This window comes from Cuculus canorus, chromosome 2 (assembly GCF_017976375.1).
Source record: "Cuculus canorus isolate bCucCan1 chromosome 2, bCucCan1.pri, whole genome shotgun sequence".
NCBI classification, from domain to species: Eukaryota; Metazoa; Chordata; class Aves; order Cuculiformes; family Cuculidae; genus Cuculus; species Cuculus canorus.
Window position 1 is genome coordinate 1,453,454 of NC_071402.1, and position 21,932 is coordinate 1,475,385.

General features: G+C 54.8%; 2 protein-coding genes across 5 annotated transcripts in view; both read left to right on the forward strand.

Moving 5' to 3' along the window:
• Window positions 1-791: 791 nt before the first annotated feature.
• Window positions 792-9,704, forward strand: EXOSC4 (exosome component 4). 2 transcript variants are annotated; one of them, XM_054057759.1, is made up of 4 exons: window positions 792-1,020; window positions 3,151-3,357; window positions 6,641-7,040; window positions 9,420-9,704. In XM_054057759.1, exons 1-3 carry the CDS (start codon window positions 805-807, stop codon window positions 6,998-7,000), a joined length of 783 nt encoding a protein of 260 aa, XP_053913734.1. In that variant the 5' UTR covers window positions 792-804; the 3' UTR covers window positions 7,001-7,040; window positions 9,420-9,704. The 2 variants fall into 2 exon arrangements, with proteins under 2 accessions (XP_053913734.1, XP_053913735.1); XM_054057760.1 differs by lacking the exon at window positions 9,420-9,704 and having other exon boundaries at window positions 6,641-7,041.
• A 6,318-nt stretch (window positions 9,705-16,022) lies between these two features.
• Window positions 16,023-21,932, forward strand: part of GPAA1 (glycosylphosphatidylinositol anchor attachment 1) — a 43,284-nt gene continuing 37,374 nt past the window's right edge. The window contains exons 1-2 of one of the 3 annotated variants that reach the window (XM_054057750.1): window positions 16,023-16,085; window positions 18,624-18,699. In XM_054057750.1, coding sequence (XP_053913725.1) covers window positions 18,626-18,699 — 74 coding nt within the window. In that variant the 5' untranslated portion in view covers window positions 16,023-16,085; window positions 18,624-18,625. Of the gene's footprint in view, window positions 16,086-18,597; window positions 18,700-21,932 lie in introns of all 3 variants that reach the window. The other 2 variants (XM_054057749.1, XM_054057748.1) reach the window with 2 other exon arrangements.

Consider the following 21,932-nt stretch of genomic DNA (forward strand, 5'->3'; position numbering starts at 1 on the left):
AGAGTGGAGGCGGTGGCGGAGGGGGGCGTGGCCTGGGGAAGGGGGCTTGGACTCGCGTAGGGACAGCGGCCTCTGAGGAGGGGGCGTGGACTCTAAGGGAAGGGGCGTGGCCTCGCGGCGGGGAGAGCCAAAGGCAGCGCTGAGAGTGGGGGCGGTGGCGGAGGGGGGCGTGCCCTGAGGCAGGGGGCGTGGCCTCGCGTTGGGACGGCGGCCTCTGAGGAGGGGGCGTGGCCTCGAGGCGGCGAGAGCCAATGGAGGCGCTGTGAGTGGGAGGCGGTGGCGGAGGGGGCGTGGCCTGGGGAATGAGGGGGCGTGGCCTCAAATGAGGCTCCTTTATAGGGGCGTGACCCGCCCCGCACGGCCCTCTCTGTGTGTGATCCCAGCATGCACCGCGCGTGGACTACAGCTCCCATCATGCCCCGCGCGGCTCCCGTGTCCGTAATTGCCGTCCGCGCGCGGGGCATGATGGGAGCTGTACATCCCGCGCGGGAAACCCATATATACCCCCAAGACTCCCAGCATGCACCGCGCGGGAGCCGCGTACTCAGAGCCGCGGTTCGCGCATAGGGACTACAGCTCCCAGCATGCACCGCGCGGGGGGTCCTGTGTCTATAAGCGGCGGCTGCGCGCGGGGCGTTATGGGAATTGTAGTCCCCGAGCGCGATAACCGTCACGCAGACTCCCAGCATGCACCGCGCGGGAGCCGCGCACCCATAGAGGCGCTGCGCGCGTGGGGACTACAGCTCCCATCATGCCCCGCGCGCGGGACGCCATTTACGGGCACGGTCTCCTCTCGCGCGGGGCATGATGGGAGTCGTAGTCCTTCGGCGCTTTTCCTTCTCGGGTGTAATGGCGGCGCCGGAGCTGCTGTCGGACGAGGGGTTCCGCGGCGATGGGCGCCGCCCCGCGGAGCTCCGTCAGATCCGCGCCCGTATGGGCGTCTTCTCGCAGGCGGACGGTTCGGCCTATATCGAACAGGGGAACACCAAAGCCCTCGCGGTCGTCTATGGACCCCACGAGGTCAGGGAAAACCCCGGCAACCCCCGCCCAGTTCAGACCAGTTCAGCCCAGTTCGTCCCAGTGGGTCCCTCTCTCTCCCCGGTCCCATTCCCAGTTCATCCCAGTAGCTCCCAGTGGGTCCTTCTCCCTCCCATCCCATTCCCAGTTCATCCCAGTAGCTCCCAGTGGGTCCCTCTCTCTCCTGTCCCATTCCCAGTTCATCCCAGTAGCTCCCAGTGGATCTCTCTCTCCCATGTCCCATTCCCAGTTCATCCCAGTTCATCCCAGTGGATCCCTCTCTCTCCCCGGTCCCATTCCCAGTTCGTCCCAGTAGCTCCCAGTGGGTCCTTCTCCCTCCCATCCCATTTCCAGTTCATCCCAGTAGCTCCCAGTGGGTCCCTCTCTCTCCTGTCCCATTCCCAGTTCATCCCAGTAGCTCCCAGTGGGTCTCTCTCTCCCATGTCCCATTCCCAGTTCATCCCAGTTCATCCCAGTGGATCCCTCTCTCTCCCCGGTCCCATTCCCAGTTCATCCCAATAGGCCCCAGTGGGTCCTTCTCCCTCCTAGTCCATTCCCAGTTCATCCCAGTGCGTCCCAGTGGGTCCTTCTCCCTCCCATCCCATTCCCAGTTCGTCCCAGTAGCTCCCAGTGGGTCCCTCTCTCCCTCCCGTCCCATTTCCAGTTCATCCCAGTGCGTCCCAGTGGGTCCCACTCTCTCCCCGGTCCCATTCCCAGTTCGTCCCAGTAGCTCCCAGTGGGTCCCTCTCTCTCCCATCTAATTCCCAGTTCATCCCAGTGCATCCCAGTGAGTCCCTCTCTCTCCTATCCCATTCCCACTTGATCCCTAATGGCTCCCCCTTCCTCCCATCCCATTCCCAGTCCATCCCAGTAGCTCCCAGTGGGTCTCTCTCCCTCCCATCCCATTCCCAGTAGCTCCCAGTGGGTCCTTCTCTTTCCTGTTCCATTCCCAGTTCATCCCAGTTCATCCCAGTGGGTCCCCCTCTCCCCTAAGCCATTCCCAGTTGGTCCCAGTTCATCCCAGTGGGTCCCTCTCTCACCCCATTCCCAGTTGATCCCAGCGAGTCCTTCTCTCTCCCACTCCGATCCCAGTTGATCCCACTCTCTCCCATCTCCATCCCAGTGCACCCCTCTCTCTCCTATCCCCTTCCCAGTTGGTCCCAGTGGATCCCAGTCTCTCCCCACCCCATTCCCAGTTGGTCCCACTCTCTCCCACCCCATTCCCAGTTCATCCCAGTGAGTCCTTCTCTCTCCCACTCCATTCCCAGTTGATCCCACTCTCTCCCACCTCCATCCCAGTGCACCCCTCTCTCTCCTATCCCCTTCCCAGTTGGTCCCAGTGGATCCCAGTCTCTCCCCACCCCATTCCCAGTGGGTCCCACTCTCTCTCACCCCATTCCCAGTTGATCCCAGCGAGTCCTTCTCTCTCCCACTCCATTCCCATTTGATCCCACTCTCTCCCATCTCCATCCCAGTGCACCCCTCTCTCTCCCACTCCCTCCCCAGTTGGTCCCAGTGGATCCCATTGTCTCCCACCACATTCCCAGTGGATCCCAGTCTCTCCCCACCCCATTCCCAGTGCGTCCCACTGTCTCCCACTCTGTACCCAGTTGGTCCCAGTGGACCCCTCTCTCTCCCACCCCCTTCCCAGTTGATCCCAGTGGATTCCAGTCTCTCCCCACCCCATTCTCATTGGATCCCAGTGAGTCCCTCTCACTCACATCCCATTCCCAGTTCATCCCAGTGAGTCCTTCTCTCTCCCACTCCAATCCCAGTTGATCCCACTCTCTCCCATCTCCATCCCAGTGCACCCCTCTCTCTCCCACTCCCTCCCCAGTTGGTCCCAGTGGATCCCAGTCTCTCCCCACCCCATTCCCAGTGGGTCCCACTCTCTCCCCACCCCATTCCCAGTGGGTCCCACTCTCTCTCACCCCATTCCCAGTTGATCCCAGTGAGTCTTTCTCCCTCCCACTCCATTCCCAGTTGATCCCACTCTCTCCCATCTCCATCCCAGTGCACTCCTCTCTCTCCCACCCCCTCCCCAGTTGGTCCCAGTGGATCCCAGTCTCTTCCCACCCCATTTCCATCATATCCCCGGTCTCTCTCTCTCTCTCTTCCCGCCCCCTCTCCCAGATCCGTGGCTCCCGGTGGAAAGCGCTTCCGGATCGGGCGTTGGTGAACTGCCAGTACAGTCTGACCACCTTCAGCACCGCCGAGCGCCGGCGCCGCCCCCACGGAGACCGCGGCTCCGTGGAATTGGCCGCGATGCTCAAGGAGACCTTCGAGGCCACCATCCTCACTCGGCTCTTCCCGCGATCCCAGATCGACATCTACGTCCAGGTGACGCGGGATGGCACGGAGGAGGAGGAGGAGGAGGAGGAGGAGGAGGAGGAGGAGGAGGAGGAGGAGGAGGAGGAGGAGGAGAAGGAGGAGGAGGAGGAGGAGAAGGAGGAGGAGGAGAAGGAGGAGGAGGAAGAGGAGAAGGAGGAGGAGGAGGAGGAGGAGGAGGAGGAGAAGGAGGAGGAGGAGGAGGAGAAGGAGGAGGAGGAGGAAGAGGAGAAGAAGGAGGAGGAGGAGGAGGAGGAGGAGGAGAAGGAGGAGGAGGAGGAGGGGGAGAGGGAGGAGGAGGAGGAGGAGGAGAGGGAGGAGGAGAAGGAGGAGGAGGAGGATCCCCTTCCCGGAGGCGGGGAGAGAGTCGGAGAGTTGAGTTGGTGGAGAGGTGGAGAGTTGAGTTGGTGGAGAGGTGGAGAGTTGAGTTGGTGGAGAGGTGGAGAGTTGAGTTGGTGGAGAGGTGGAGAGTTGAGTTGGTGGAGAGGTGGAGAGTTGAGTTGGTGGAGAGGTGGAGAGTTGAGTTGGTGGAGAGGTGGAGAGTTGAGTTGGTGGAGGCTCCATGGGTTGATAATTAATTAATTGGATGGGTTGGTAATTAAACAGCTCCGTGGGTTGATAATTAATTAATTGTGTGGGTTGGTAATTAAACGGCCCTGTGGGTTGATAATTAATTAATTGGGTGGGTTGATAATTAATTAATTGGATGGGTTGGTAATTAAACGGCTCCGTGGGTTGATAATTAAGTTATTGGATGGGTCGGTAGTTAATGAGTCCCATGGGTTGATAATTAAATGGCTCCATGGGCTGATGGGTGGGTAATTAATTAACGAGTCGGATGGGTTGGTAATTAGATGGTTGAATGGGTCGATAAATGGTTCAATGGGTCAATAATTGATTAGTTGATTGGGTCAATAATTGAGTGGTTGATTGGATCAATATTTAAAGAGTTGGATGTGTCGATAAATGGCTCAATGGGCTGATAATTGATTAGTTGATTGGGTCGATAATTGATTAGTTGATTGGATCGATAATTAAAGAGTTGGATGTGTCGATAAATGGTTTAATGGGTCAATAATTGATTAGTTGATTGGGTCAATAATTGATTAGTCGATTGGATCAATAATTGATTAGTTGATTGAGTCAATAATTGAATAGTCGATTGGGTCAATAATTGAGTAGTTGATTGGGTCAATAATTGATTAGTCAATTGGGTCAATAATTGATTAGTCAATTGGGTCAATAATTGATTACTTGATTGGGTCAATAATTGATTAGTCAATTGGGTCAAGAATTGATTAGTCGATTGGGTCAATAATTGATTAGTCAATTGGGTCAATAATTGATTAGTTGATTGGGTCAATAATTGATTAGCTGATTGGGTCAATAATTGAATAGTCGATTGAGTCAATAATTGATTAGTCGATTGGGTCAATAATTGATTAGTTGATTGGGTCAATAATTGAGTGGTTGATTGGATTAATAATTGATTAGTTGATTGGGTCAATAATTGATTAGTTGATTGGGTCAATAATTGAGTAGTCGATTGGGTCAATAATTGATTAGTTCATTGGGTCAATAATTGATTAGTTGATTGGGTCAATAATTGATTAGTTGATTGGGTCAATAATTGAGTGATTGATTGGGTCAATAATTGAATAGTCGATTGGGTCAATAATTGATTAGCTGATTGGGTCAATAATTGAATAGTTGATCAGGTCAATAATTGATTAGTCGATTGGATCAATAATTGATTCGTTGATTGGGTCAATAATTGAATAGTTGATTGGATCAATAATTGAATAGTTGATTGGGTCAATAATTGATTAGTCGATTGGGTCAATAATTGATTAGTCGATTGGGTCAATAATTGATTAGTTGATTGGGTCAATAATTGATTAGTTGATTGGGTCAATAATTGATTAGTAGATTGGGTCAATAATTGATTAGTCGATTGGGTCAATAATTGATTAGTCGATTGGGTCGATAATTGATTAGTTGATTGGGTCAATAATTAAACAGTTGGATGTGTCAATAAATGGTTTAATGGGCTGATAATTGATTAGTCGATTGGGTCGATAATTGATTAGTTGATTGGGTCGATAATTGATTAGTCGATTGGGTCGATAATTGATTAGTTGATTGGGTCGATAATTAAAGAGTTGGATGTGTCGATAAATAGTTCAATGGGTCAATAATTGATTAGTTTGATTGGATCAATAATTGATTAATTGATTGGGTCGATAATTGATTAGTTGATTGAGGTGATAATTAAAGAGTTGGATGTGTCGATAAATGGTTTAATGGGTCAATAATTGATTAGTCGATTGGGTCAATAATTGATTAGTTGATTGGGTCAATAATTGATTAGTTGATTGGGTCAATAATTGATTAGTCGATTGGGTCAATAATTGAGTAGTCGATTGGGTCAATAATTGAGTAGTTGATTGGGTCAATAATTGAGTGGTTGATTGGATTAATAATTGATTAGTTGATTGGGTCAATAATTGAGTGGTTGATTGGGTCAATAATTGATTAGTCGATTGGGTCGATAATTGATTAGTCGATTGGGTCAATAATTGATTAGTCGATTGGGTCAATAATTGATTAGTCGATTGGGTCAATAATTGATTAGTTGTTTGGGTCAATAATTGAGTAGTCGATTATGTCAATAATTGATCAGTCGATTGGGTCAATAATTGATTAGTCGATTGGGTCAATAATTGATTAGTTGAGTGGGTCAATAATTGATTAGTCGATTGGGTCAATAATTGATTAGTTGATTGGGTCGATAATTGAATAGTCGATTGGGTCAATAATTGATTAGTTGATTGGGTCGATAATTGATTAGTCGATTGGGTCAATAATTGATTAGCTGATTGGGTCAATAATTGATTAGTCGATTGGGTCAATAATTGATTAGTCGATTGGGTCAATAATTGATTAATTGATTGGATCAATAATTGAGTAGTTGATTGAGTCAATAATTGAATAGTCGATTGGGTCAATAATTGATTAGTCGATTGGGTCAATAATTGAATAGTCGATTGGGTCAATAATTGATTAGCTGATTGGGTCAATAATTGATTAGTCAATTGGGTCAATAATTGATTAGTCGATTGGGTCAATAATTGATTAATTGATTGGGTGGATAACGGAACGGTTGAACGCATTGATAAGTGGCTCCGTGTGTCGCTCATTAAGGCGTTGATCCGATCGTTAATTAAAGAGTCGGCTGAGTCACTAACGAAGCCGTTCGCTAATTGAAGGGAGTTACTAATGGAATCCTCTCCAGGTGCTCCAAGCGGACGGTGGGAATTACTGCGCCGGCGTCAACGCGGCGTCGTTGGCGGTGATGGACGCCGGCATTCCGGTGCGGGATTTGGTCTGCGCCAGTTCGGCGGGATTAGCCGAGGACATTCCCTTGGCCGACCTGAGCGGTTCCGAGGAGGCATCCGGTGCTCCCAAGGTGTTGGTGGCTTTGCTTCCGGCAGCCGGAACGATGGCATTGCTCCAACTCAGCGCTCGGCTCCATCAGGAACGCTTGGAAACGGCGTTGGATGCGGCAACCAAGGCTTGCCGGGCGCTCCACGCCGTCCTGGAGAGCGTGGTGCGGGAACGGCTGAGGGAAGGGATGGCGCTGCTCGCGGAGTGAAGAGAGGGATCCCGGGACCGGGATTGGGATTACGGCGAAGGTCAGAATGGGAGTGGGGTGGAAATTGGGAGGGGGGTCGGGATTGGAGTGGAGATCAGGACCGGGATTGGGATTGGGGTGAAGGTCAGACTGGGATTGGGGTGGAGATTGGGATCAGGATTAGGATTGGGGTGAAGGTCAGACTGGGATTGAGATGGAGATTGGGATCAGGATTGGGATTGGGGTGAAGGTCAGACTGGGATTGGGAAGGAGATCAGGACCAGGATTGGGATTGGGGTGAAGGTCAGACTGGGATTGGGGTGGAGATTGGGACTGGGATTGGGATTGGGGTGAAGGTCAGACTGGGATTGGGGTGGAGATCGGGAGTGGGGTTGGGATTAGGGTGAAGATCAGACTGGGATTGGGGTGGAGATCGGGATTGGGGTCGGGATTAGGGTGGAGATCGGGATTGGGGTGGAGATCAGGACCGGGATTGGGATTACGGTGAAGGTCAGAATGGGAGTGGGGTGGAAATTGGGAGTGGGGTCGGGATTGGAGTGGAGATTGGGATTGGGGTGGAGATCGGGATTGGGGTGGAGATCAGGACCGGGATTGGGATTGGGGTGAAGGTCAGACTGGGATTGGGGTGGAGATTGGGATCAGGATTAGGATTGGGGTGAAGGTCAGACTGGGATTGAGATGGAGATTGGGATCAGGATTAGGATTGGGGTGAAGGTCAGACTGGGATTGGGAAGGAGATCAGGACCAGGATTGGGATTGGGATGAAGGTCAGACTGGGATTGGGGTGGAGATCGGGATTGGGGTGGAGATTGGGACCGGGATTGGGATTACGGTGAAGGTCAGAATGGGAGTGGGGTGGAAATTGGGAGTGGGGTCGGGATTGGAGTGGAGATTGGGATTGGGGTGGAGATCGGGACCGGGATTGGGATTGGGGTGAAGGTCAGACTGGGATTGGGGTGGAGATTGGGATCAGGATTAGGATTGGGGTGAAGATCAGACTGGGATTGGGGTGGAGATCGGGATTGGGGTCGGGATTAGGGTGGAGATTGGGACTGGGGTGGAGATCAGGACCGGGATTGGGATTACGGTGAAGGTCGGAATGGAAGTGGGGTGGAAATTGGGAGTGGGGTGGAAATTGGGAGTGGGGTCGGGATTAGGGTGGAGATTGGGATTGGGGTGGAGATCAGGACCGGGATTGGGATTGGGGTGAAGATCAGACTGGGACTGGGGTGGAAATTGGGACTGGGATTGGGATTGGGGTGAAGGTCAGACTGGGATTGGGGTGGAGATTGGAATCAGGATTAGGATTGGGGTGAAGGTCAGACTGGGATTGGGGTGGAGATCGGGACCGGGATTGGGATTATGGTGACGGTCAGAATGGGACTGGGGTGGAAATTGGGAGTGGGGTCGGGATTGGAGTGGAGATCAGGAGTAGGATTGGGATTGGGGTGAAGGTCTGACTGGGATTGGGGTGGAGATTGGGATTGGGGTGGAGATCGGGACCGGGATTGGGATTACGGTGAAGGTCAGAATGGGGGTGGGGTGGAGATTGGGAGTGGGATCACGATTGGAGTGGAGATTGGGATTGGAGTGGAGATTGGGACCAGGATTGGGATTGGGGTGAAGGTCAGACTGGGATTGGGGTGGAGATTGGGACCGGGATTGGGATTACGGTGAAGGTCAGAATGGGAGTGGGGTGGAAATTGGGAGTGGGATCAGGATTGGAGTGGAGATTGGGATTGGAGTGGAGATCGGGACCAGGACTGGGATTGGGGTGAAGGTCAGACTGGGATTGGGGTGGAGATTGGGAGTGGGATCCGGATTGGGATGAAGATCAAACCAGGATCAAGATGGAGATTGGGACTTGCATGGAGATTGGAACCAGGACTGGGATGGAGATTGGAATTGGGATGAGGATTAGGACTGGGATCAGACTGGGATGGAGATCAGACCGGGATTGGGATTGGGAAGAAGATCGGACCGAGATCAGGATTTGGATGAAGATTGGGATGAAGATCAAACCGGGATGGAGACTGGGACTGGGATCAGACTGGGATGGAGATCGGAACTGGGATTGGGACTGGGATCAGACTGGGATGGAGATCGGGACTGGGATCAGACTGGGATGGAGATTGGAACTGGGATTGGGACTGGGATCAGAGTGGGATGGAGATCGGAACTGGGATCAGAGTGGGATGGAGATCGGAACTGGGATCAGAGTGGGATGGAGATCGGAACTGGGATCAGAGTGGGATGGAGATCGGAACTGGGATGGAGATCACACCAGGACTGAGATGGAGATTGGGACTGGAACGGAGATCAAACCCGGATCGGGATGGAGATCGGTTCTGGGCTCCGGACCGAGACGGAGACCGGGATCCGGATTTGGATGAATCCCATATTTACAACAACGACACAGGAACAAACACGGACCACGTTGATCATTCCAAGATCCCGTTGATCCCTCACTGGAAATTCCCACACGGCTCCCGACAGTCCCTCATCCAAACGTCCACCATGGGTTTTTCTCCTTCCAACCTCCCTTTTCCATGGTTTTGTGCCTCCTTGTGTTTTTCCAGCGCCGTTGATCCGTGTTTTCCTGCCTCTTTGGTTTCTTCCGCCGATGGAGAAGACGTTGGTTCTTCTCCGTCCGATGGTTCGATGGATATTAAATGTCCCAAAGACCCTCATGGACGGCGTCTCTTTCCCTCTCTTTCGGCTCTCGCTCTCCGGAGCTTTGGACAGGGATGACGTCGGAGTCGGGATGGGGACGGAGAGGCGGAGTGGGATCGGGGCTGGGATGGAGATGAGGGAGTAGATGGAGATGGGGACCGGGATTGGGATTGGGATGGAGATCGGAACCGGGACTGGGATTGGGCGGGAGATCAGGATTGAGGTTCTGATGGGATTGGGATGAAAATCGGGATTGGGATTACAGTGAAGGTCAGACCGCGATTGGGATGAAGATTTGGAGTGGGATCAGGATTGGAGAGGAGATTGGGATTGGAGTGGAGATCGGGACCAGGATTGGGATTGGGGTGAAGGTCAGACTGGGATTGGGGTGGAGTTTGGGAGTGGGATCAGGATTGGAGTGGAGATCGGGATTGGAGTGGAGATCGGGACCAGGATTGGGATTATGGTGAAGGTCAGACTGGGATTGGGGTGGAGATTGGGAGTGGGATCAGGATTGGAGAGGAGATCGGGATTGGGATGGAGATCAGGACCAGGATTGGGATTATGGTGAAGGTCAGACTGGGATTGGGGTGGAGATTGGGAGTGGGATCCGGATTGGGATGAAGATCAAACCGGGATCAAGATGGAGATTGGGACTTGGATGGAGATTGGAACCAGGACTGGGATGGAGATTGGAATTGGGATGAGGATTAGGACTGGGATGGAGATCAGACCGGGATTGGGATTGGGAAGAAGATCGGACCGAGATCAGGATTTGGATGAAGATTGGGATGAAGATCAGACCGGGATTAGGATGGAGACAGGGACTGGAATGGAGATCGGGATTGGAATGGAGATTGGGACCAGGACTGGGATCAGGATGGAGATCAGACCAGGATCGGGATGAAGATCAGGGCTAAGATCCGGATTGGGATGGAGATCACACCGGGATTGGGATTGGGATGAAGATCAGGGGTGGGATCAGGATTGGGATGGAGATCACACCGGGACTGGGATGGAGATTGGGACTGGGACGGAGATCAAACCTCGATCAGGATGGAGATCGGTTCCGCGCTCCGGACCGAGACGGAGACCGGGATCCGGATTTGGATGAATCCCATATTTACAACAACGACACAGGAACAAACACGGACCACGTTGATCATTCCAAGATCCCGTTGATCCCTCACTGGAAATGCCGACACGGCTCCCGACGGTCCCTCATCCAAACGTCCACCATGGGTTTTTCTCCTTCCAACCTCCCTTTTCCATGGTTTTTCTGCCTCCTTGTGTTTTTCCAGCGCCGTTGATCCGTGTTTTCCTGCCTCTTTGGTTTCTTCCGGCGATGGAGAAGACGTTGGTTCTTCTCCGTCCGATGGTTCGATGGATATTAAATGTCCCAACGACCCTCATGGACGTCGTCTCTTTCCCTCTCTTTCGGCTCTCGCTCTCCGGAGCTTTGGACAGGGATGACGTCGGAGTCGGGATGGGGACGGAGAGGCGGAGTGGGATCGGGACTGGGATGGAGATGACGGAGTAGATGGAGATGGGGACTGGGATTGGGATTGGGATGGAGATCGGGACCGGGATTGGGATTGGGATGGAGATTGGGACCGGGACCGGGATTGGGATGGGGATGGAGATCAGGACCGGGACTGGGATTGGAGGGAGAGATAAGGATTGGGGTTGGGATGGAGATTGGGATGAAAATCGGGATTGGGATTACAGTGAAGGTCAGACCGGGATTGGGGTGGAGATTGGGAGTGGGATCAGGATTGGAGTGGAAATCAGGATTGGAGTGGAGATTGGGATCAGGATTGGGATTGGGGTGAAGGTCAGACTGGGATTGGGGTGGAGATTGGGAGTGGGATCAGGATTGGAGTGGAGATCCGGATTGGAGTGGAGATCGGGACCAGGATTGGGATTACAGTGAAGGTCAGACTGGGATTGGGATGGAAATTGGGAGTGGGATCAGGATTGGGGTGAAGATCGGGATTGGAGTGGAGATCGGGACCAGGATTGGGATTGGGGTGAAGGTCAGACTGGGATTGGGATGGAGATTGGGAGTGGGATCAGGATTGGAGTGGAGATCAGGACCAGGATTGGGATTACAGTGAAGGTCAGACTGGGATTGGGAGTGGGATCAGGATTGGGGTGAAGATCGGGATTCGAGTGGAGATCGGGACCAGGATTGGGATTGGGGTGAAGGTCAGACTGGGATTGGAGTAGAGATTGGGAGTGGGATCAGGATTGGAGTGGAGATCGGGATTGGAGTGGAGATCGGGATTGGAGTGGAGATTGGGACCAGGATTGGGATTGGGGTGAAGATCAGACTGGGACTGGGATGGAGATTGGGAATGGGATCAGGACTGGGGTGAAGATCGGGATTTGAGTGGAGATCGAGACCAGGATTGGGATTGGGGTGAAGGTCAGACTGGGATTGGGGTGGAGATTGGGAGTGGGATCAGGATTGGAGTGGAGATAGGGACCGGGATTGGGATTGGGGTGAATGTCAGACTGGGATTGGAGACGTCGGAGTTGGGATGGGGTGGAGGGCAGGATGGGAACGGAGAGGTGGAGTGGGATCGGGACTGGGATGGAGATGAGGGAGTAGATGGAGATCGGGACCGGGACTGGGATTAGGGGAGAGATCAGGATTGGGGTTGGGATGGAGATTGGGAGTGGGATCAGGATTGGGATGGAGATCAGGATTAAGATGAAGATCAGACTGGGATTGGGATGGGGATTGGGACCAGGACTGGGATTTGGGGGGGTCATCGGGATTGGGGTGGAGATCAGACTGGGGTTGGGATGGAGATCGGGACCGGGATTGGGATTGGGGTGAAGATCATACTGGGATTGGGGTGGAGATGGGGATCAGGACTGGGATGGAGATTGGGGCTGAGGTCGGGATTGGGATGGAGATTGGGACTGGGATGGAGATTGGAACCAGGACTGGGAGTGGGATCAGAATTGGGATGAAGATCAGACTGGGATCGGGATTGGGAGGAAGATTGGGATTGGGATGGAGATCAGACTGGGATCAAGATGGAGATTGGGACTGGGATGGAGATCGGGACCAGGACTGGGATGGAGACTGGAATTGGGATGAGGATTAAGACCGGGATGGAGATCAAAACGGGATCAGGATTGGGGTGAAGATCAGGATTGGGATAAAGATCAGACCCGGGTCAGGATTGGGATGAAGACTGGGATGGAGATTGGGACTGGGATGGAGATTGGGGTTGGGATCAGGACTGGGATGGAGACCGGAACTGGGGTCAGACTGGAATGAAGATCAGGACTGGGATCAGGACTGGGATGGAGATTGGGACTGGGATTGGGACCCTCCTGCACCCCCTTTCCCCTCTCACCCCATTGACCCCCCTTTGCCCCCCCGTACTGACCCCCTGTACCCCCTTTGCCCCATCCTTAACCCTTTGCACCCCTCTTTTGTGCCCCATAGCACCCCCTCTTTTTAGCCCCATTACCCCTCTTTGCACCCCATCTTTAACCCTTTGCACCCCTCTTTTGTGCCCCATTGCACCCCCTCTTTTTAGCCCCATTACCCCCCTTTGCACCCCATCCTTAACCCTTTGCACCCCTCTTTTGTGCCCCATTGCACCCCCTCTTTTGTGCCCCATTACCCCCCTTTGCACCCCATCCTTAACCCTTTGCACCCCTCTTTTGTGCCCCATTGCACCCCCTCTTTTCAGCCCCATTACCCCCTTTTCATCCCATCCTTAACCCTTTGCACCCCTCTTTTGTGCCCCATTGCACCCCCTCTTTTCAGCCCCATTATCCCTCTTTGCACCCCATCCTTAACCCTTTGCACCCCTCTTTTGTGCCCCATTGCACCCCCTCTTTTCAGCCCCATTACCCCTCTTTGCACCCCATCCTTAACCCTTTGCACCCCTCTTTTGTGCCCCATTGCACCCCCTCTTTTTAGCCCCATTACCCCCTTTGCACCCCATCCTTTACCCTTTGCACCCCTCTTTAGTGCCCCATTGCACCCCCTCTTTTTCCCCATTACCCCTCTTTGCACCCCATCCTTAACCCTTTGCACCCCTCTTTTGTGCCCCATAGCACCCCCTCTTTTCAGCCCCATTACCCCCTTTGCACCCCATCCTTAACCCTTTGCACCCCTCTTTTGTGCCCCATTGCACCCCCTCTTTTTAGCCCCATTATCCCCTTTGCACCCCATCCTTAACCCTTTGCACCCCTCTTTTGTGCCCCATTGCACCCCCTCTTTTTAGCCCCATTACCCCTCTTTGCACCCCATCCTTAACCCTTTGCACCCCTCTTTTGTGCCCCATTGCACCCCCTCTTTTCAGCCCCATTACCCCCTTTGCACCCCATCCTTAACCCTTTGCACCCCTCTTTTGTGCCCCATTGCACCCCCTCTTTTTAGCCCCATTACCCCCTTTTCACCCCATCCTTAACCCTTTGCACCCCTCTTTTGTGCCCCACTGCACCCCCTCTTTTGTGCCCCATTACCCCTCTTTGCACCCCATCTTTAACCCTTTGCACCCCTCTTTTGTGCCCCATTGCACCCCCTCTTTTGTGCCCCATTACCCCCCTTTGCACCCCATCCTTAACCCTTTGCACCCCTCTTTTGTGCCCCATTGCACCCCCTCTTTTTAGCCCCATTACCCCTCTTTGCACCCCATCCTTAACCCTTTGCACCCCTCTTTTGTGCCCCATTGCACCCCCTCTTTTTAGCCCCATTACCCCCTTTTCACCCCATCCTTAACCCTTTGCACCCCTCTTTTGTGCCCCACTGCACCCCCTCTTTTGTGCCCCATTACCCCTCTTTGCACCCCATCTTTAACCCTTTGCACCCCTCTTTTGTGCCCCATTGCACCCCCTCTTTTGTGCCCCATTACCCCCCTTTGCACCCCATCCTTAACCCTTTGCACCCCTCTTTTGTGCCCCATTGCACCCCCTCTTTTTAGCCCCATTACCCCCTTTTCACCCCATCCTTAACCCTTTGCACCCCTCTTTCGTGCCCCATTGCACCCCCTCTTTTGTGCCCCATTACCCCCCTTTGCACCCCATCCTTAACCCTTTGCACCCCTCTTTTGTGCCCCATTGCACCCCCTCTTTTCAGCCCCATTACCCCTCTTTGCACCCCATCCTTAACCCTTTGCACCCCTCTTTTGTGCCCCATTGCACCCCCTCTTTTCAGCCCCATTACCCCTCTTTGCACCCCATCCTTAACCCTTTGCACCCCTCTTTTGTGCCCCATTGCACCCCCTCTTTTCAGCCCCATTACCCCCCTTTGCGCCCCATCCTTAACCCTTTGCACCCCTCTTTTGTGCCCCATTGCACCCCCTCTTTTGTGCCCCATTACCCCCCTTTGCACCCCATCCTTAACCCTTTGCACCCCTCTTTTGTGCCCCATTGCACCCCCTCTTTTTAGCCCCATTACCCCCTTTTCACCCCATCCTTAACCCTTTGCACCCCTCTTTTGTGCCCCATTGCACCCCCTCTTTTGTGCCCCATTACCCCTCTTTGCACCCCATATTTAACCCTTTGCACCCCTCTTTTGTGCCCCATTGCACCCCCTCTTTTTAGCCCCATTACCCCCTTTGCACCCCATCCTTAACCCTTTGCACCCCTCTTTTGTGCCCCACTGCACCCCCCCTTTTGTGCCCCATTACCCCCCTTTGCACCCCATCTTTAACCCTTTGCACCCCTCTTTTGTGCCCCATTGCACCCCCTCTTTTGTGCCCCATTACCCCCCTTTGCACCCCATCCTTAACCCTTTGCACCCCTCTTTTGTGCCCCATTGCACCCCCTCTTTTCAGCCCCATTACCCCTCTTTGCACCCCATCCTTAACCCTTTGCACCCCTCTTTTGTGCCCCATTGCACCCCCTCTTTTCAGCCCCATTACCCCCTTTGCACCCCATCCTTAACCCTTTGCACCCCTCTTTTGTGCCCCATTGCACCCCCTCTTTTGTGCCCCATTACCCCTCTTTGCACCCCATCCTTAACCCTTTGCACCCCTCTTTTGTGCCCCATTGCACCCCCTCTTTTCAGCCCCATTACCCCCTTTGCACCCCATCCTGAACCCTTTGCACCCCTCTTTTGTGCCCCATTGCACCCCCTCTTTTGTGCCCCATTACCCCTCTTCGCACCCCATCCTTAACCCTTTGCACCCCTCTTTTGTGCCCCATTGCACCCCCTCTTTTGTGCCCCATTACCCCTCTTTGCACCCCATCCTTAACCCTTTGCACCCCTCTTTTTTACCCCTTTTTGCCCCCCCCCTTTCACCCCCTTTTATTTGGGGGGGAAATAGAGTGATACCGATCGATGTTTCTGGGTTCGACCTCGCGATCTGTTCCCGCCCCGCGCTGCGGCCCCGCCCCGATCCGCCAGCGATTGAGCGGCCTGGAGGGACCCTGAGAGGTGCGGGGGGGGAGAACTGGGGATGAATGGGGGGAACTGGGAGGAACTGGGGGGGAATGGGGGAGACTGGGAGGAACTGGGAGGAACTGGGGGGGACTGGGAGGAATAGGGGACTGGGGGGAAGGAGGGAAACTGGGAGGAAGGGGAGGAACTGGAGGGGAATGGGAGGAACTGGAGGGGAATGGGGGGAACTGGATGGGAATGGGGGGAACTGGGAGGGACTGGGAGGGAGTGGAGGGGAATGGGGGGAACTGGGGGGGAATGGGAGGAACTGGGAGGAACTGGGGGGGACTGGGAGGAATAGGGGACTGGGGGGAAGGAGGGAAACTGGGAGGAAGGGGAGGAACTGGAAGGGAATGGGAGGAACTGGGAGGGAAATGGGGGGAACTGGAGGGGAATGGGGGGAACTGGGAGGGAACTGGGAGGGACTGGGAGGGACTGGAGGGGAATGGGGGGAACTGGGAGGGACTGGGAGGGAACTGGGAGGGGGTGGAGGGGAATGGGGGGAACTGGGAGGGGACTGGAGGGGAATGGGGGGAATGGGGGGAACTGGGAGGGACTGGAGGGGAATGGGGGGAACTGGGGGGGAATGGGGGGAACTGGGAGGGACTGGAGGGGAATGGGGGGAACTGGGGGGGAACTGGGAGGGAGTGGAGGGGAATGGGGGGGAAACTGGGGGGGAACTGGGAGGGACTGGAGGGGAATGGGGGGAACTGGGAGGGAACTGGGAGGGACTGGAGGGGAATGGGGGGAACTGGGGGGGAATGGGAGGTGAATGGGGGGGACTGGGGGGGAATGGGAGGGAACTGGGAGGGACTGGAGGGGAATGGGGGGAACTGGGGGGGAATGGGAGGGAACTGGGAGGGAGTGGAGGGGAATGGGGGGAACTGGAGGGGAATGGGGGGAACTGGGGGGGAATGGGAGGGGAATGGGGGGGACTGGGGGGGACTGGGAGGGACTGGAGGGGAATGGGGGGAACTGGGGGGGAATGGGAGGGAACTGGGAGGGACTGGAGGGGAATGGGGGGAACTGGGGGGGAATGGGGGGAACTGGGAGGGACTGGAGGGGAATGGGGGGAACTGGGGGGGAACTGGGAGGGAGTGGAGGGGAATGGGGGGGAAACTGGGGGGGAACTGGGAGGGACTGGGAGGGACTGGAGGGGAATGGGGGGAACTGGGAGGGAGTGGAGGGGAATGGGGGGAACTGGGAGGGACCTGGGAGGGACTGGAAGGGAATGGGGGGAACTGGGAGGGAACTGGGAGGGAACTGGGAGGGAATGGGGGGAACTGGGGGGGACTGGGAGGGACTGGAGGGGAATGGGGGGAACTGGAGGGGAATGGGGGCAACTGGGAGGGACTGGAGGGGAATGGGGGGAACTGGGAGGGACTGGAGGGGAATGGGGGGGAATGGGGGGAACTGGGAGGGACTGAGGGGGAATGGGTGGAACTGGGGGGAACTGGTGGGGAACTGGAGGGGAATGGGGGGAACTGGGGGGGAATGGGAGGGACTGGGAGGGAACTGGGAGAGACTGGAGGGAACTGGGGAAACTGGGTGGAAGTGGGGAATGGGGGGAACTGGGGGGGAATGGGGGGAACTGGGAGGGACTGGGAGGGAACTGGGGGAACTGGAGGGGAATGGGGGGAACTGGGGGGGAACTGGGAGGGACCGGGAGGGAACTGGGGAAACTGGGAGGAAGGAGGGGAACTGGGAAGAAGGGGGGAATGGGGGAACTGGGGGAGAAGGGGGGACTGGGGGGGAACTGGGGGAGAAGGGGGGACTGGGGGGGAACTGGGAGGTAACTGGGGAAACTGGGATGAAGGGAGGAACTGGGGAAACTGGGATGAAGGGGGGAACTGGGGAAACTGGGAGGAAAGAGGGGAACTGGTGGGGAACTGGGGAAACTGGGGGGACTGGGAGCAACTGGAGGAGTCTGGGAATGGGGGGGAACTGGAAGGAATGGGGGGAACTGGGGGGCTGTGGGGCGACGTGTGGGGCGGAGGGAATTGGGGGGCTGTGGGGCGATGTGTGGGGCAGAGGGAATTGGGGGGCTGTGGGGCGATGTGTGGGGCAGCAGTGGGGCTGTGGGGCGATGTGTGGGGCGGAGGGAATTGGGGGGCTGTGGGGCGATGTGTGGGGCAGCAGTGGGGCTGTGGGGCGATGTGTGGGGCAGAGGGAATTGGGGGGCTGTGGGGCGATGTGTGGGGCAGCAGTGGGGCTGTGGGGCGATGTGTGGGGCGGAGGGAATTGGGGGGCTGTGGGGCAATGTGTGGGGCGGAGGGAATTGGGGGGCTGTGGGGCGACGTGTGGGGCAGAGGGAATTGGGGGGCTGTGGGGCGATGTGTGGGGCAGCAGTGGGGCTGTGGGGCGATGTGTGGGGCGGAGGGAATTGGGGGGCTGTGGGGCGATGTGTGGGGCAGCAGTGGGGCTGTGGGGCGATGTGTGGGGCAGAGGGAATTGGGGAGCTGTGGGGCGATGTGTGGGGCGGAGCTGAGGCTGTGGGGCTGCCCCATAGCGCCGCCCCATAGCGCTGCCCCCCAGCTATGGGGCTGCTGTCGGACCCCCAGTGCCGGCGGGCGCTCGCCCGCCTCGTCCTGCGCCTCAACAACCCCCTCTGGTGAGAATTGGGGGGACTTTGGGGCGCTGTGGGGGGATTTGGGGGTTCAGGGGTGGATTTTGGGGCGCTATGGGGCAATTTGGGGGTTCAGAGGTGGATTTTTGGGGTGCTATGGGGGGATTTGGGGGTTCAGGGGTGGATTTTGGGGCGCTGTGGGGGGATTTGGGGGTTCAGGGGTGGATTTTGGGGCACTATGGGGGGATTTTTGGGGTGCCAGGGGGTGATATTACGGTGTTATGGGATGATTTTGGGGTTCAGGAGTGGGTTTTGGGGCGCTATGGGGGGATTTGGGGGTTCAGGGGTGGATTTTGGGGCGCTATGGGGGGATTTGGGGGTTCAGGGGTGGATTTTGGGGCGCTATGGGGGGATTTTGGGGGTTCAGAGGTGGATATTGGGGTGCTATGGGGGGATTTTTGGGGTGCCGGGGGTGATATTACGGTGTTATGGGATGATTTTGGGGTTCAGGGGTGGATATTGGGGCGCTATGGTGGGATTTGGGGGTTCAGGGGTGGATATTGGGGTGCTATGGGGGGATTTTTGGGGCGCCAGGGGGTGATATTACAGTGTTGTGGGATGATTTTGGGGTTCAGGGGTGGGTTTTGGGGCGCTATGGTGGGATTTGGGGGTTCAGGGGTGGATTTTTGGGGTGCTATGGGGTGATTTTGGGGTTCAGGGGTGGATTTTGGGGCGCTGTGGGGGGATTTGGGGGGATTTGGGGGTTCAGGGGTGGATTTTGGGGCGCTATGGGGTGATTTGGGGGTCCAGGGGTGGATTTTGGGGCTCTATGGGGCGATTTTGTGGGTTCAGGGGTGGATATTGGGGTGTTATGGGGGGATTTTTGGGGTGCCAGGAGGTGATATTATGGTGCTATGGGGTGATTTGGGGGTTCAGGGGTGGATTTTGGGGTGCTATGGGGGGATTTTGGGGTGCCAGGGGTGGATTTGGGGGCTCTATGGGGGGATTTTGAGGGTTCAGGGGTGGATTTTGGGGTCCTGTGGGGGGATTTGGGGCTTCAGGGGTGGATTTTGGGGCTCTATGGGGCGATTTTGTGGGTTCAGGGGTGGATATTGGGGTGTTATGGGGGGATTTTTGGGGTGCCAGGAGGTGATATTATGGTGCTATGGGGTGATTTGGGGGTTCAGGGGTGGATTTTGGGGCACTATGGGGCTATTTTGGGGTTCAGGGGTGGATTTTGGGGTGCTATGGGGGAATTTTGGGGTGCCAGGGGGTGGATTTGGGGGCTCTATGGGGGGATTTTGGGGGTTCAGGGGTGGATTTTGGGATGTTATTGGGCGTTTTGGGAAGTTCAGGGGTGGATTTTGGGGTGCTATAGGTGGATTTTGGGGGCTTACAGGTGGATTTTGGGGTGCTATGGGGGGATTTGGGGGCTCCGGGGTGGGTTTTGGGGTGCTAGGGGAGGATTTGGGGGTTCAGAGGTGGATTTGGGGGTTTCGGGCTGGATTTTTGTGGGTTTGGTGCTTTCGGGGTGGATTTTTGGTGTTTAGGTGTGAATTTTTGGGGTTCAGGGGTGGATTTTTGGGGTTCAGGTGTGGGTTTGATGCTTTCGGGGTGGATTTTTGGTGTTTAGGGGTGAATTTTTGGGGATAATTTGTGGATTTTTGGGGATAATTCGTGGATTTTTGGGGATTATTGGTGGATTTTTGGGGTTCAGGGGTGGATTTTTGGGGTTCAGGGGTGGATTTGGGGGTTTCGGGTTGGATTTTTTGGGTTCAGGGGTGGATTTGGGGCTTTCAAGGTGGAATTTGGGGGTTCAGGGGTGGATTTGGGGCTTTCAAGGTGGATTTTGGGGGTTCAGGGGTGGATTTGGGGGTTTTAGGGTTGATTTTTTGGGTTTAAGAGTAAATTTTGGGGGATTATTGGTGGATTTGGGGGTTTCAGGGTGGATTTTTGGGGATTATTTGTGGATTTTTGGGGTTCAGGGGTGGTTTTTTGGGGCTCGGGTGGATTTTTGGGTATTATTGGTGGATTTTGGGCGTTTAGGGGTGGATTTTTTGGGGTTCAGGGATGGATTTGGGGCTTTCGGGGTGGATTTTGGGGGGTTTAGGAGTGGATTTTTGGGGTTCAGGGGTGGATTTGGGGGTTTCGGGCTGGATTTTTGGGGTTCAGGGGTGCATTTGTGGGGTTCAGGGGTGGATTTGGGGGGTTTGGGCTGGATTTTTGGGGGTTTTGGAGTGGATTTGTGGGGTTCAGGGGTGGATTTTTGGGGTTCAGGGGTGGATTTGGGGGGTTTGGGCTGGATTTTTGGGGGTTTAGGAGTGGATTTTTTGGGTTCAGGAGTGGATTTGGGGCTTTCAGGGTGGATTTTTGGGGTTCAGGGGTGGATTTGGTGCTTTCGGGGTGGATTTGTGGGGTTCAGGGGTGGATTTTTTGGGATAATTGGTGGATTTTAGGGGATTATTGGTGGATTTTTGGCATTTCGGGGTGGATCTTTTTGGGGCTCAGACGTTGGATTTTTGGGGTTTTGGGATGGATTTATGGGTTTAGGGGTGGATTTTTGGGGTTCAGGGGTGGATTTTTGGGGTTGAGGGGTGGATTTGGGGGTTTTGGGATGGATTTTTGATGATCAGTGGTGGATTTTGGGGATTATTTTTGGATTTTTGACGTTTAGGGGTGGATTTTTGGGGTTCAGGGCTGGGTTTTTGGGGTTCAGGGGTGGATTTTTGGGGTTCAGGGGTGGATTTGGGCGTTTTGCGATGGATTTTTGGTGATCAGTGGTGGATTTTGGGGATTATTGCTGGATTTTTGATGTTTTGGGGTGGATTTTTTGGGATTATTGGTGGATTTTTGGGGTTCAGGGTTGGATTTTTGGGGTTCAGGGGTGGATTTGGGGGTTTTGCGATGGATTTTTGACGATCAGTCGTGGATTTTTGGGGATTATTGATGGATTTTTGACGTTTAGGCGTGGATTTTTGGGGGTTTCGGGTTGGATTTTTTGAGTTCGGGGTGGATTTGGGGCTTTCAAGGTGGATTTTGGGGGTTCAGGGGTGGATTTTTGGGGTTTTAGGGTCGATTTTTTGGGTTTAAGAGTAAATTTTGGGGGATTATTGGTGGATTTTGGGGTTTCAGGGTGGATTTTTGGGGCTCGGGTGGATTTTTGGGGCTCAGGGGTGGATTTTTGGGTATTGGTTGATTTTTGGAGTTTAGGTGTGGATTTTTGGGGTTCAGGGGTGGATTTTTGGGGTTCAGGGGTGGATTTGGGGCTTTCAGGGTGG

What these genes read in the sequence shown, in the direction of transcription:
- EXOSC4 (XM_054057759.1), top strand. Translation starts at nt 805, where the DNA reads ATGATGGGAGTCGTAGTCCTTCGGCGCTTTTCCTTCTCGGGTGTAATG. An exon ending in TCGTCTATGGACCCCACGAG is followed by an intron (nt 1,021 to 3,150) that starts GTCAGGGAAAAC and finishes CCCCTCTCCCAG; the next exon opens with ATCCGTGGCTCCCGGTGGAA. An exon ending in AGATCGACATCTACGTCCAG is followed by an intron (nt 3,358 to 6,640) that starts GTGACGCGGGAT and finishes AATCCTCTCCAG; the next exon opens with GTGCTCCAAGCGGACGGTGG.